This window comes from Dermacentor andersoni, chromosome 8 (assembly GCF_023375885.2).
Source record: "Dermacentor andersoni chromosome 8, qqDerAnde1_hic_scaffold, whole genome shotgun sequence".
NCBI lineage: Eukaryota > Metazoa > Arthropoda > Arachnida > Ixodida > Ixodidae > Dermacentor > Dermacentor andersoni.
The window spans coordinates 113090588-113106066 of NC_092821.1; the positions used below are offsets into that span (position 1 = coordinate 113090588).

Here is a 15479-nt window from a genome sequence, read left to right on the forward strand (position 1 = left end):
CGCCAAGTGCAAATTTTTCATTGGCGCGAAGCCATCTTGCAGTCGCAACGTCTTCCCGGCGTCTCGTAACACGGCTTCTGCAACTGACCGCGCTGGGCGTATAATGGATGGACTCTTTCGCGAGACCCAGCAGCAGGCGGTGATGTTTGTGAGAAATAACGACAAGGCGACGAGCACCAACAATTCTCGCGGTGCTTGCCCGATAGACCTCGATGCTTGCGCGTCTTCTCATGAAGCGTGCTTTATTTCGCTTACTTCCTCATGCAACACTAAAATAAAAACAGAACGACAGGAAGGTAGAAGGGAAAACACCAGCTTCGAATTGTTTCTTCTTTTCCTGATATACGCGACAGTCCAATGTTTTTCTACGTATTACCTACTGTATTAAAGAAGAATACGTTTAAGAAGAGAATGCGCTCACAGCGTTCGCGTATACCATCCCATAGTTTTACCCGGTTCGGCCGGTCAGTCACTGTTCAAGTGGTCGCCGGGTAAGTTACCCCTGACTCTTAAATTATACGAGCCGCGTTCGGCGGTGCAACTCGAACCTCAGCTCCTCAGTGCAGCCGCCCAGTGCTATAAACACTAGGGGTCACAATCGCATCTTTTTTATCATGCTTTTTATTACAGTAACGTGTGACACACTTTTATGTTCAGCAAATGTGCATGGCTACTGAGTTGCGGACACAACAACAGTCACAGGCACAGAAGGGCACAATCACAAGCACTGTTCATGCTTTAGGTGGAAATGTAGGTTTTGCCAGTCCGATTGCCAGTCCGATTGAGTATCGCATTGCGCGCAAACGTGCCTTAGGTGTACAGCCATCTGAATGAAATGCGGCCTTGATGGCACGATCGGTTAGGCGCTGCCGGCCATCGTCCGTGCTTTCCACAAGCTGTGCCTTCCTATGAGAAATAAAAAAAAAACACATAAGAAGGTACATTATTATTGTAGGTCGGCAGCAGGTATCGCAGGGTATGAGGGTTGATTTCCAAGTCTTTCTTTGCAGCGTCTGCGAGAGCTCATCCCTAAATAGGATTGCATCTTCGCAACTAATGAAACAATGTTCAACTGTCTCTGGGACACCACAAAGATTGCAGTTCACACGAGACAAAAATATACCCTTTTTTCTGCAGCCATGTGTTTACCGGCACGGTTTCACTATAAATTTTATAAAACGATGTTTCGCAGCGCACATACGTGCCAACTCCAATTAGCTATTTCTGATGGCCGCCACGCCTTGGTTGATGATGATTATTTCATACTATAGGCAACATAACCACAACTGGCGTTCGGCAAAAAGCGGGCGGTACACTGGTACATGCCCACCGTGGAGGATCGGCCGAGAAGCAATTCGTGTACTTAAAATAAATTCGAAGAAACAAACAAATACAAGACAATATAGGATTTGTCACATTGCGTAGTGCACGAAAACACAAGCACGTGCTAGTTTCTTTTACGCCAAAGACTCAATAATGACAAATTTATTGTAGATAGCGTTTCTTTAACCCCTTGATGATATACATTCGCTCTGCAGAGATTCCAAACATGTGCGTTGGATCTGCATTTTCTTTCTAATCTCTTATTCGTGGCCACAAAGGAACGAGGTGATGCTCGGTGTAAAACGAGTGCTTTCTTGATATCCTACACGACGGAGTGATCCTGCCAAGGAATATATTGCAAGGTGTCTGTCGCACAGCATCAAATTTTTGTTTTCTTCATAAAAGCTCAGTGGTTGCCGCATTCAGCTGTGGAGCCCCTGGTCTCTAGTTCGATTGCCAACCTCGGTGGCCTCGTTCCTATGGATCCGTATCCCGAACGAAAAAAAAATGATATTGCGTGAAGAGCTTCGTGAGGGAAGTAAATATCTGCAAGAGATTTAGCTTAAAGGCTAAACCCCATGAGCGCGATTTTGTGCGCGACAGCGACGAGCGACGGCTTCGAGCGACGGATCGGGCCGTCGCGTGAACAGATCGCTTGGTCTTGTCGCGCGATCGCTCGGTTCTGCAAATCTAGAATTCGTCGCTCGTCGCCCGGAAGTGCTATGAGCGACTAGACAATAGCGCAAAGCCGGAACTGGATGTACATAACTCCAGTACTTCCGATTGCCGTACGGAACGAGCAAACGATTGAATTTTTATACGTGCAAGGATAAGAACCTACTGCAAGACTTTCAGAAATATTTTATCCTGCTTTTTACAGTAAAATACATCAACTTAAGTTAATAAAGCACGCGTCACGCTAGTTTCGGCGCCTGTATTGCTGCCCTCATACCGGCAACACTGGGGAGACGTCGCTCGAAGTCATCGCTCGCATGGGGTGCAACTTGTAGGCGACGAGCGAACGCGACAGCCATCTCCATCGCGTCGCTTGTCGCTGTCGCGTGCAAGATCGCTTGCATGGGGTTTACACTTAATCCTCGGTCACTTATTACGCCGTCTCCCGCAGATATTCGGGTGCTTAGGGAAGCTAAGCACCATAAGCCTTGTTTATTTTCACATTGCAAACATAAGAACAATAAAAACACGTCACCCCCACGCTTTTGTGTTTGCGTTTTCTTTTTTTTTTTCAGTTCGCGCGACACCCTCACGACACATTCCCGATTTGTAGCGCTACAAGGTAAAGCTATTCCAAACTTTTCTATTCCAATTCTGCAATCAGCTCTCCACGCGGTTGGTCAAAAACGTTTTTGGGCCACTCCCACTTCGCCTGTCATGCGACGTCGCGAACACCGCGATAGTTCCCAATCTGACATGACATTTATACGCACTGATTATGCACGATTCGACCGAACAAGAAAAATAATTATTTCTGATTCGACGCCTTTTCGCCATTTACCCACAGCTATTGTTCACAACGGTTCAGGCTGCACCCACCTCACCTGTCTTTCACTCGACGTCGCAAAACTATGAAAACTCATTGCATCAAAGTGATGTCTACGCGTTAGAGATGCATTCATATGCCGAACAAAATTGAATTTTTCTCTGGATAGCGGCAGGCTGCCCCGTTCCGAAAGGAATAAAAGAAATTCCAGCAGAACTTTTTGTTGGGTTAGCTGGTGCATGTTACTGAACTACTATAGCGCCAAACAGACGACACAAGAAGAGACGTCCGTGTCTCTTCTTGTGTCGTCTGTTTGGTGCTATAGTACTTCAGGAATAAAAGAAGGCTGTCGCCGATCGCTCAGGCACTGCCTACTCGCACATGCCGGATAAAATTGGTTTGTTTGCGTATAACAAAACTTTTTGCGCGGTCGTGTAACGTTTTCCCGCACTTTCGGCACGTATACGACCTTCCGTTGCACACCGCCGCAATTTAAGACAAGCCACTGTAAGCTAAGGGAAAGCGGACAAATCGCAGACGCCGGCACCACCCTCTTCATCCAATTATCTATTTTCAGTGCGCTGGCTTCGCCCCATCGAAACCCTCTCCACTTTAGCGTGCTCGCCGCCTCTTGTCAGCCAATTAGATATGAAAAACCGCTCAATGTAGGCAACGTTTCTCGTTTTGAAAGCAAACAGAAGTGACCTCTATAAACGAGGAGAGCGTTCGATTTGGCTGTTCAGGCAACGCTGCGGGTCATCGCCCTAAGCTTGCGTAAATTTGCGGTCAGGAAATCGGAATAAAGACACATTGGAATAGTTTTACGTAATAGGGCCCTTGGATACTAAGTGATTTAAGAGGCCGCAACTGCCTGCCTTGTGTGATGAAGCTTGACTGTTAACCGAGCCTGTCATTGCGTGTTCGCAGGTGGCCGCAACTGCCTGCCTTGTGTGATGAAGCTTGACTGTTAACCGAGCCTGTCATTGCGTGTTCGCAGGTGGCGTCGAAACAGATTCAACATATTCAAAGAGCGAGGGATTCCTGGCCCCGAACCAAGCCTGATCTCGGGAAACTTCTACCAGCTGTGGCATCGGGTGAGAAAAAAAAAAGGAAAAGCTGCGACAAAAGCCGCAGGCGCCGCGAGGTTCTCAATAGTAAAGGGTTCGCAGCCAACCACATCGCTGTCGTTGTGGTTGATTAGGTTTTCATTCGTTTTGTCGAGCAGCCGAATTCGGCCGTCCGGGAGCAAGTTAGTCCGCAGCTCTTGCGTGAAACCTGACGATATCGAAGATCGGAAGACTCGGGTTACGCGAAAGGTCAGTCGTGGCCAGTAGTGCAGGAAAGCAGAAAAAAAGTGCGTGGTTTGACGCGGCAGATATTTGAAAAGTCTTGCATATTTCTTCCTTTCTTTCCAATTCGCGCGCTAGTAGGGGTACCACACCTGATCACATTATTAAATTTTATATAATGTTTCGCGAATTTAGCCTCATTCTACAGTTTAATGCACTTTGTGTCACGTGTTCACAAAAATAAATTTTTTAATCACTAAATCGATTCGCCCGTCGTGTCCGAACCTTCCGTTGCAAGTTTTATGATAGAAAAGGAAGCCAGGAAATTACCTGTTTAGAAGTACTCTGAAGCAGAGAGCGAGAGAGAGAGAAAAAGAGAGAGTTCCAGAATAAAATCAAGTTTGTATCCTTCTACATGTCTGTCCAAAACAAACTCATAAAAAAACTACTACGTGAAGCAGGCAAAATCGGCAACACCAATGTCGCGGAAATGTCGCTTGGGTGTAAAAAAAAAAAAAATCCTGCAGACACACTTCAGGTTGCGTGCGTGTGGAAATGCGAAAGTATTGTAGTTCCTCTGGTGAAATGCTCTCTATGGATGTTTCTTACATGCATTAAACTCGTCTCTGCGGATTCAGTGTGGCTGTTTGCGCATGCGTTGGCCACAGATCCGTGGTTCTTATGCACTCATCATTTGGCGTCATGAGTGCATCGCAGTAGCACCGATGAACTCCGGAGAGCAAGTGACACACTGGAGGCAGCGTGCTCATTTTATGCATTCAAGACGTGGCACTACCTCTTCTCCGCTGGCTGCGCCATCACGTGGCCAATGACGTACATGTTAGGTACACCTTTAGTGCGCGCTAAGTACGCACGCACTAGGTACGCCGGCTTTGTTGCGTGTGGGCCACGGCATCCGATGCCGTGGCTGTTCACTGCGGGATTTCGTCGTGCGAGCCACACGAGGTCGAGCGCCGGCAACGTGACGTCATCACTTGGTCACGTGCGTTTCTTGCCATCCGGCGTTAACACCGGACGTTCTCGCTTCGTGGGACATATAAGGTCTTTCGCCTTAACAATGTAAGAAATAGTACAAGCGCAAGCAACCAATACTTTCGGCGTATTTCACTGATCCGTGAGCATCACCACCGAAAGTGCCATCATTGGAGCCAACCATGCATCCTAAGGCCCCGCTTATCAACCCTGTGCTAACCGCAATTGTGTTCGTGGTTACGTACAAAATTATTGGCCGTCCGTTTGCGAAAATTTGCATAATATGCAAACTGCAAGCAGAAGTTGAGAAGACAGTTTGTTGCCTGTGCAGAAGTTTTAACCTAACGTTTCCGTGTTCAGTAAAGAGAGGCTACAAATGGGAAATTGGGGCTGAAGAATACGGACAGGCAAATTTCACGGTTTGTTGACATTGGTGAGGCCGCAGTCAGCCTGCAGCCTCCAAGAAACAGTCTAATATGCGCAACACAAACTAATTCGGCAGAGACATTTTAGACTACTTACGTGTGGGAAGGCGAAACCATTATACACCCTTTAGTGAAATCTTTTCGATGGACGTTTTCGATTGGAAGCCAGCGCGCTCAATTATACAGTGACGATGTAGCGCCGCCTCCTCACCATTGGCTGCGCCGTCGAGTGCGTCCAATGACGTACGCACTGGGCACAGCTTTAGCCAATCAAAATCGAGGAGCCGCCATGGTGTCGTGGATGCGTGCTCGTCTTAGACCCCGAAGGCCCGGGTGCAATCGGAACCAGTCAAAATTTAACAAATCGTTCCGAAGTCACTGATTTAATTTGTTTACAGGAACCTACCTGAGAAACGTGACGTAAATCCGAGCATGTATTGACGAGTTTTCTTTTTCTCACTATTTGCACTGTCAGCCATTTTTGGTACGATCATTCGGTCGCGCTGCCGACTGCGACGGATTTTCGCGTAATGGGGCATATAATGCTGTTGCATTAAAAGAAATCCTGCCAGGACCAAATTTACGGTCAGCTCTTTCTAAGCAATAGCTTGCGCGTAACAAGAGACGCGCTGCAGATTTCAATGAGGAAAGCGTTCCTCAAGAACCAAGGCGGATTCTGCAGAAAGAGAGAGAATAAATTTTATTCTAAAAGAAAAACAAAGCCCTTGTCCTGGCTTCTTGTACATAAAGCGATGCTTTTATTTGGAGTTAAAATGTGCTCTATTACAACATACCTCGCGCATGGCTGTAGAAGGTTTGAGAGGAGAACGCGTCCTGTAAAGCTTCTTCATTGGCAGCTAGGAGAAGAGCGCACTCACTTCTTGCAAGTGCACTAAGCCACGTGTGTAATGCGCCAAGTATCTCAATCGCGGCCGTGCACGAGATTATATTTGCGCGAATTTTCAGGCGTGCGTTCGAGGTGTAATGTTTGTAGCAGTGGACTTCTGCGCTGGGAGGCCCGCTTAGAGCACTGCACGGGCTCGCGCTGGCCCTCGGGCCCGGCCACGGGTCAGGTAAGCGGTTGTTGACTAGGGCCCGGGTCGGGCTCGGGCCTCGGGGCTTTGGGTTGTGGTAAGGCTCGGGCCTGAGTTGAGCTTGTAATAGGCCCGGGTACGCCATTTGGAACTTGGAAAAAAAGAACTGAGGGCTATAGAAAATTACGGCAGATCTCTTGTCGCGAGGACTCTCGACGGTAATGAAATTGGCATTCCAACTATATAGTGACACGATGTTTCTGGAGTTAGGTTTATTTGACACATGTAGTAACAAAAGGTGACCCTGAATGTAATTCTGCTGGTTTTCAGACTTCCATTGCTTCTGTTACATGCGACATACTGCAGCACTGTCCCACTTTGCTGTGGTACTCGGTTGGCAAGGTCGCTAATGAATATGGTCGGCGACGACTGCGTGACACCGGCGCAATGACAATGATGGAATAAAGGCCGCGGTATTGACGACGATGACATGAAAACAACGGCACGACTACGAGTGTATAACAACGGTGGCGTGGCGATGACAGTGTTACAAAAGACTTGATCACGAAGCTTGAACGACGACGATGGCATGACAAAGATGGCATGGCGACGACGGTACGGCAACGAATGCGTCATAGTCACTGTCGGACGACGACGCAAAATGACGACGACGGCACGACATCGGCGGCATAATCGCCATCGAATGACGGTTGCACGATTACCACAGAATGACGAATAAGGAGTTACGCCTTTAGACCAACGACTACGGCATGACGACAATGAGAACGTTGCTGAAGTGATGACGATGCGCAGACGACAGCGCGACAAGGACTATTCGATGACAATGGCGTGAACACGACGGCATGATGAAAGTCGGATGTAGGAGTTGGAATGACAATGTAACGAGCCCGACGGTATCGCAACGAATGGATTACGGTGATCGCGTGACGAATGACGACGTTATGAGGAAAGTGGCACGACGACAAGCATACCGGACAGTCACCAAACTCGTCAGCATGCCGTTCTGGCATGGCTGAAGCTGGAGAAGCGAGTGTCATAGCAAAGTGGGCTGATCCCCGAGAGGGTGTATCTCGCGCATAGCTGAACCAATCGAAACCTCGCCTAGCCCACTAAACACATTAAAATAAAGGTGTATTCGGCAATGCGTTGCGTCGCTACACTGCTTGAATGCTAATCGCATCAACTATGCCAGGGATCGCGAGTTGAGTTCTGCTGGAATGCTTTCGTCTTCGCGACATTGGAAAACTCTGGTCAGCATTGCTTTCAGATTATCAAGACTTCGGGTTCGTAGAAGTTCTCGAGCCCATGTCACAAACTGACAACGCAACGTACGAATGGGGGTGGCGCCGTGGACAAAAAAAAAACCGACTTTTTGATGTGTTTGTTGGGTGTACGTTTCAATCAGTCAAGTGCAGCGGATCTCCTTCGTGGGTACGAGCTCTGTTTTGAGGTAACAACAACAACAATTTGACAGCAGCACCGCGTGTCAACACGATGTAGCGCGTTATTGGAGTGGGGAGTGGTGGCAAATGCCGACTTTCAAGAGTGTCAATACGTCCCAGAGTTGTATTAAAATGAAAGTGAGTTGGATATTTGCATCAATTGAATATATGCAGAACTGTTTGAATGACTGGAGACTCACTGCAAAAAGAAAAACAGATTCGCTAAACTGTCTTCAGTTGCCTAAAACATCCTTCGTGCAGCAGCCGCGAAAGGAATTCATGGGGAAAAATACTACAGTGCAACTTGTTACAGTTTTCAAAGGGAGAAAATGTGCCCAAGTACAGAGTCGTTCACAATATTATGTTGCTGCACAAAAAAAAAAAAACGTAGATTTTCAGCTGGCGTCATTAATGTGCCGCTTCGCATTGCGTTGTGATTGAGCATATTTAAAAAAAACAATACCTAACAAATTTTAAATGCGTTCTTATATTAATGAAAGAAAGTGGTGACAAATACACTATGGAATATTCAACCGCAAATAATTTGTAAGAACATAGTGCAACTTGCTATTGGTTTGCATTTAATTTCTTTAATATTTTTTCTTGCTGCTTCAATAATGTGCCATATAGTTTATCACATAACTTTTCCAAATAAATAGAGTGGAACTTTCAAGTGCCCTGTGGTTTTTAGATCAGTAATTTTGGCCAACGCGAATCCTGCAATGTTTTGCAACGTTGGTGAAAGGCTTGTGGAGAAAAAAAAACAGATCGCAGAAAATTTTAATTACGCAGTGCAGCTTTCTTTCGAATGACGTTCTCCCGTGTTAACACGTTAAGGGCTTCAGCCCTCCTGTTCCCTGCCTTGTACTTGTTTTTCTAGCACTACACGGGTTCCCTGGGCACTTCCATGAACCAACAAGCATCATGTCGTAACTTGACGGGAAAGGAAAAAAGAAACACACTACGTTGTCTAGACTATACGTGCACTGTGCTTAACACTGCACAAGTTGAACTGAAAGAAGAGAGAGCCCAAATTTACTCGTATCTAGAAACACGGACGCATTAATTTTCGACAGAATAATTAACGCCAATAAAATGAAACCGAATAACGCAATAAAATTACAGCATCGGTTTGCTGCGATGGGGGTCCGAGGCTCGAATCCCGCGCCGGACACGCTTGAGGTCTTGCGAATCTAATCGGCGAAGACCAGAGCAGCGACCAACCTAATGCCGGCCCATCAACACGAAACCATGGAATGGAAGAAAGCTTCGCATTGGAAACTTCCTTAGGACTTCTTTAGTAATTTCTTTAGGGAAAAAAACACGTCTGACGACATTGCAGGTACGGCAATCGAATCCTCGGGGCCTATTGCGTGGCGTAGCCATTCGATCATTTTTATGCAATCAGAGTTTCTATCACGATATGTGGCCATACCCCCGTATCGTCTTTGTTCACGCCAGTGGCACGTGAGCTGCAGGCGAAGTAAAACTTGGCGTGGTATCAATCGTGCATCGCCAAACAGCTATCTTGCACCGCCCTGTTGAGCAACTGCACGTGCGCATGTGTGTGTTACGCAAATCGCCGCAAACATCCGCTTAGACGCCTTCAGACGTTTGGGCATGAGGAGAAAGTGTGCGAGGGTGCAGCGATTGTTGAGGCGATTAAAGCTAGCTAGACTTTTTTCTGTGCTTGAGAGGTGAAAGATGGCTCTTGAAAAGTTCACCCGAAGTGGGCATTTCTCACGCATCTTTTCTGTTTCCTATTTTTTTCTAGTGCTTTCTTGGTCATCTTTTATTTTCGTTGCTGAATTCATCCGCTAACAAAAGAAAGTTATGAGCCTCTAACGTGCTATGGGAATCGGTTTCAGCAAAGCTTTCGCTGGTGTTGGCGAGCAATACTGCTGATTATTTATTTATTTATTTATTTATTTATTTATTTATTTATTTATTTATTTATTTACTTATTATACATTGGAAATTTTGGCAACAAACACAATATGTATCCCTGACGATGTTCTTGTTTGGGGACCATTTGCATCCCCCTTCCTTTCCCATCAAACATATAAAGCATAAAACCAAACTTGCGCAGAGAAAATACAAAATGTTTTGCTTTAATTAAGAAGTAGAGACCCCATTTCCTGCTTTTTCTTTTCTTTTTTCTTTCTCGATCGGACTCGTCGTTCCAAATGATCTCTTGGATAAGGCTGTGAGAGCTGAACAATAAGTGCTGTTTCATTCATCTAACCTTCTTTGTTCACTTTCTTGCATGGTATTCATTTCAGGAAACAGTAAAGGTTTTGAACGAGTGGTCAAGTACATACGGTGACATCTACGGGTGAGATGTAACACTTTTTACCTCTATAAACGTCTTTTTCGTGGTTTTATTATAATGGTGCAATTTCTGGAGCTCATTATGTGAAGGGAGGGTGCTGTGAGGGCCATCTTTGATGTTTCCACAATTGACGCCTAATCTTCAGACACACAGCAGTGTCACGTTAGTTTGAAAATAGCGCTACGCGATAGAGGAGTCCTAAATCGTTCTATATAGCAAACTGGATTTCCTCAATCCCGTCTTTTGCTTTAATTAATGTTCATTTTCTTAGCCGCTTCAGTGGACCAGCGGCTCGGGCGTGGGACCACTCTGCATGAGGTCTCAGGTCCAATCGAAAAACGCACATGTACCTTGCTTTAGTTCCAAGTTAATAAAGAAGCACAGAAGATCAAAATTAATCCTGAGGCTTCAACTAAGGCATTCCCCATAACCCACTGATAAAGATTAGGACGTCAAGACCTGTTATGCGTTGCTTGTTCTCGCAATATGAAACGTCAACAAAGTATACACCTGTGTTGAACGCACACGATATGGACACATGCTACTGGACAATTTTCTCGTTAGAGGACTAATAAAGATTGCTTTTATCGTTGAGATCGCGTACGCCGACATTTCTGTTTTCCGGTTAAACTGGAAATTCTGAATCAATAATATCCTGCCGAAATTAGTACATTTATATCTATCCCATATTACGTTCGGCCCTATGATATGGTAGGCGATAAAATGAAAAGCAGTAGAGGAACGTGCTCGGGAAACATTGCAATCCCGGCGTAAAAAAACAGCTGAGCTAGAAAGGTTGTACACCCAGCCACTAACGAAGAGAATCGGGGCGAAATGCAAGAACGCCCATGTACCGTGGTTTATGTTCTTTGTAAAGAACACAGGTTGTTAATACCAATTCCAAGACCTGCGACATGCGTCCATCATAGCCTACTGCGAGACTTCAAAGTTTCACAAGAGTATAGTAACGTGTCATTTTTTGGCGTCGTCTTCTTTTTGCTTCAACCTCGTAATCCAGGGGAGAATTCTCGCATACCTAAGAGTGCCCTAAATAAATAACTGTAATATCTTCATACGAACTGGTTTCGATTTCGTTTTGCAGGACATCTGTGCATCGTGGCGCCATGACCCATGAAATGTTCCCATGGCAACAGGGCTCCACCACTTTTCCAGCACTTGCTACTAACTCGCCTGGTTGGCTGTTCTGTTTTTTTCCTGACGGATCGGGCATAGGAATGAGCAACAAGCAATAGGGCGAGTAGGATTGAATACGAAAATATCATGACGTCCTGTTCCCACGTGGCCATTGTTCTGTGTCATGAGGTCACGAGACACATTTCCTGAGACACGAAACCGAAAATTGTTGGTAGAAACCTATGTATCTTAGTAACCTTAAACTATTTTGTACGCTCTGAGGCTTCCGAGTGTTGTTTTCAAGGGATCATCAGCTGTATGACTTCATTCACGAAAAATAAATTAAAGTATGAGATGGCATGTAGTACTCTTTGAAATGTTTTGAGTTCTTATTTTAAAGATAATTCTATTTCTTGAAAGGCAACTTTGATCAGAATAGGTTTGATTCTTCATTTTAGGTGTCAAAGGCGTGTAAGATCTAATGCAAGGGCCACAAATTCAATAGACTTTCTTGCTCCAACTGACGCAGGATGTTCAATGGCGATGCCCCATTTCTCATGGTCAAGGATCTCGAGCTTCTTAGGCGCGTCTTCATCAAGGACTTTGGCATGTTTGTGGATAGAGGGGTGAGTAGTGGTATACTTCAATGATTAAAGCCCCTAGCGTTTTGTATTATTGACAAATTTTTGAAATTCTTAGCTCCTACGCTTACGTTTTCGAATATTCACACATAGAACTCAAAACAGTCACAGTTTCGTGCGAACATCCCCCTTGAGGTAACGTGCGGAGATAACGGAGTCCTATCTGCAGTAATAATAAGGGGTCGAGATGGCAGATCTCGATGAAACAGACATTCAAATCAAAAGGACAAAGACTGAGTGCAGGACACAGGCGCAATTGTCCTGCAGTCCTGTCTTTCTAGTTCATTTTAAAGCTGAGTTGTTTGTTACGACGAGTGCAAGTCCACTAGCAGAATTTACAGTCTTCATTGAAATATCTAGACGGCACAAAATTTTTCAAGTTCTGACATCTGGCCATCCATCTCTATCGAGACTGCCTTGTCTTGGTGCCTTCAAAGCTGTCTTGGCGTTGTGAAAAGACAACTGAAGCTTCTTTTACAAAGAAGACCAGGTCGAGATACCAGAGCAACCCAAGCAACCTAGAGTGGTTCCTGTACACACGGCTACAGAAATAATGCTCCCGCAAATAGAAAGGCAACGTGATTAGCCAGAGGCGATTCTGGTTTGCTACCCTACACGAGACGAAGGGATAAAGGAAAATACAGTGAGAAAGGGGAACGACGCAGTACAAAGAACTCAAAGCGCGCGCACAAGTAAGGCGTCGCACACAGCGGTGTCAAAGTTGATTATGTAGGCCCGTAGTTCCTTAGAAACTAGAGTAACGCAGGCATTGGCTATACTGCGTAGAGTGGCTCTATTGGAAGCAGTCAGCCAGAACCTTGTTTTGTTCACTTCGCAAGTCACGTGCCTCTCGTCACTGTATAGTAAGGGCACAGAGAGGTATTGGCGTAGATGGTTGCGTCGCAGCCAGGTGTTGCTTCCGGCAAGTAAGGCATACCAGTATTTAAACGCGATGCTGGAGCCACAATTTGTACAAAATTATTCACACCATAAAAAAGCCCAGGTGGTAGATGCTGTCGGAATCGAGAGAGCGCAACGAACTTACGCGAGATTTGCGAAATCTTTCGGCTCCCCGAGAGGTAAAGTCCACTCACGTGCCATCGATGGAAACCAATACACACCTTTACTTCGCGAGAGCAGAAGGAAATCGCACCAAACGTTCGCTCTGAAGACACGGTCATTCTCACGGATACCACCTTGTTACGGAAGCTACTGCAAGGCTGCATCGTGTTCTTTGCGTTGATAGGGAAAAAAAAGCTTGTAGAATATTTCAGAGCTATTTATAACAGGTCCCAGTGACACAGCCCACCGTAACCTTAGAAGGCAGCTGCAGAGTTGCGGTATACGGTTCATCGTTGAGGCAGGTCATTAATAATGAATTCAAAAGGAGCATACAGTACAGAAACTTTTGTACCCATCAGTTTAGTAACATTGCGTGTCAGTTCAATTAGCTTATAGTCGCTTTCGCCGGAATGATGAGTAAAGTTGTAGCAATGATGAGTTTCACTAAACCATCGGCAGAAGCCTAATTCCGGGTGTAGTGTGCGCGTAGTGCAGATATCGGAACGTTGCGCTAATTAAACAATGCAACTGCGCTACAGCTTTCTTCTCGATACCTGGAATACTCAGTTTTATGCGATAGCAATGCAGGCACTACAAAGGTGCTGACGCTTGCTGCGATATCTACTTGCTCTTGTTATCTTAGAAACAGGGGGTGTCTGTGCAAGGGGCACGCAAGCTTAAACGGGCTTCTTTTACCCTAAAATGAATGCTTAAAGGCTGCACATTCACTGCGTTCTTTGTAAACGTTCTGAGACAGACCTCTTTATCAGAAAAGCAGCACAAGACAGGCCTTTATCACTATGGCAACATCTGATATTAATATCGAGTATCTGCATATTTCGCGCGTCCCTCTGCTACTCGTCTTTCCATCAGAAACAGCAGCAATTGCTTTCCTCTAAAGAATCAGTAGGAATGTAGAATATCTCGTTTTTTTTTTCTTTGTCACCACATGCTTATCATACCTGCATTATGAGAAAGATACGGCCGAACGAATAATACATGCGTTGCAAAGCATTTCGCTGATGCCCTTCTGCTACGCACCACAGCTCATGAACATTACTGAAAAGCGCAGAATCAACGCACTCGGCCAGTCCCATAACGGTTCCAAATCGCAAGATAACGAACGAAACTTGAGAGGACGCTGATAACCACACCACGCGCAACTGAACAAATAATGATCGGAGCCACATCGCGAATAAATTAAACGGCAGTATAGATCACGGAGTTTCCAATACGAATATAGCTGACGTTGTTGAAATTCGCAAGAATCTGAAATATGTCGTTCTCATAATACGTACAGCAAGTAAACGACTGGCTGTTTACTATATAATAACGTAATGGATGCAAAGCAATGGTAAACGCTGTCGGGCAGGCAGGGTATTGTGTAGAGCGACGATATCAGGAAAAAGATACTCTAAAGATGGAACCGGGTGCCGCAAGACGGCGGTAACTCTAGATCGCCAGGGCAGGGCCGTGTGCTGCAATTTCTACAGAAACGATTAAAACGATTCCTCATTTGCACGAGACCAGCAGCCATGTTATTTAGTGTTAACCTCCTGTTACTGCCGTACACACACGATCTCGTTTCGCGTAGGTTCCCAATAAGTGAAACACGTTTGCGAAAATGTTGCACGTTCCAGGTGTAGCCTTCGTTCGAGGTAATTTCTAGTGCTACCGTATAGTACTCTTTAACCTTCTCTCACACATGTTAAACTTGGTACGTAGGACACCTTACTCCTGTTCCAATTAGTTTTGAATACAAATGAGTTGCACTTTTTTTTTTCAAAAGAACGTTCCACTTGCTTCGCGGAAGTGATCTAAAACGAGGTCAAGAGCGTGCCCACAGTGTGGCGAATACACTGCATCAGTAGTTGCCAAATGTTGTGCCATATTTTTTTTTTCTAAATATCCACGATTCTTCGCTCATTGTCTAATAACGCAGGAGGTGTGGACCATGGTTGGCGCACGATCAGAGCAGCGGAACTCGCTCTCCTTTGCAAAAGCTGACCGATGGAAATTCATCAGGCGGTTCGTCTCAATGGCCTTCACAGGGGCGAAGTTGCGACGAGTAAGATTTTTGTAATACCTACGTGTTCACTTGGCATCAAATAAGGATGCAACCATATTTGTGCGTGTGGCAAAATTGTGCGAAAACTCCATATTTATTTTTGTTCTCTTTTAATTTAACTATGTGATAAGCGTCTTCGAAGTGTCTTCGAACACAAGAAGATTGAATCGTATGGTCCAGCCCTAAGTCTACGTGGAATGTAATATATATCAAG

General features: G+C 45.4%; 2 protein-coding genes across 3 annotated transcripts in view; one reads left to right on the plus strand and one right to left on the minus strand.

Moving 5' to 3' along the window:
* Positions 1-15479, minus strand: part of LOC129384343 (uncharacterized) — an 85155-nt gene that overhangs the window by 23696 nt on the left and 45980 nt on the right. Inside the window, exon 3 of one of the 2 annotated variants that reach the window (XR_008612075.1) lies at positions 630-906. The exons of the other annotated variant lie outside the window; for it this stretch is intronic. The gene's annotated coding sequence lies outside the window, so the exon portion shown is untranslated. Of the gene's footprint in view, positions 1-629; positions 907-15479 lie in introns of those variants that run through there. 2 annotated transcript variants of the gene reach the window in all.
* Positions 1-15479, plus strand: part of LOC126529209 (cytochrome P450 3A41-like) — a 62362-nt gene that overhangs the window by 11776 nt on the left and 35107 nt on the right. Inside the window, exons 2-5 of the mRNA XM_055069685.2 lie at positions 3822-3918; positions 10311-10363; positions 12024-12120; positions 15140-15265. Coding sequence (XP_054925660.1) covers positions 3822-3918; positions 10311-10363; positions 12024-12120; positions 15140-15265 — 373 coding nt within the window. The remainder of the gene's footprint in view (positions 1-3821; positions 3919-10310; positions 10364-12023; positions 12121-15139; positions 15266-15479) is intronic.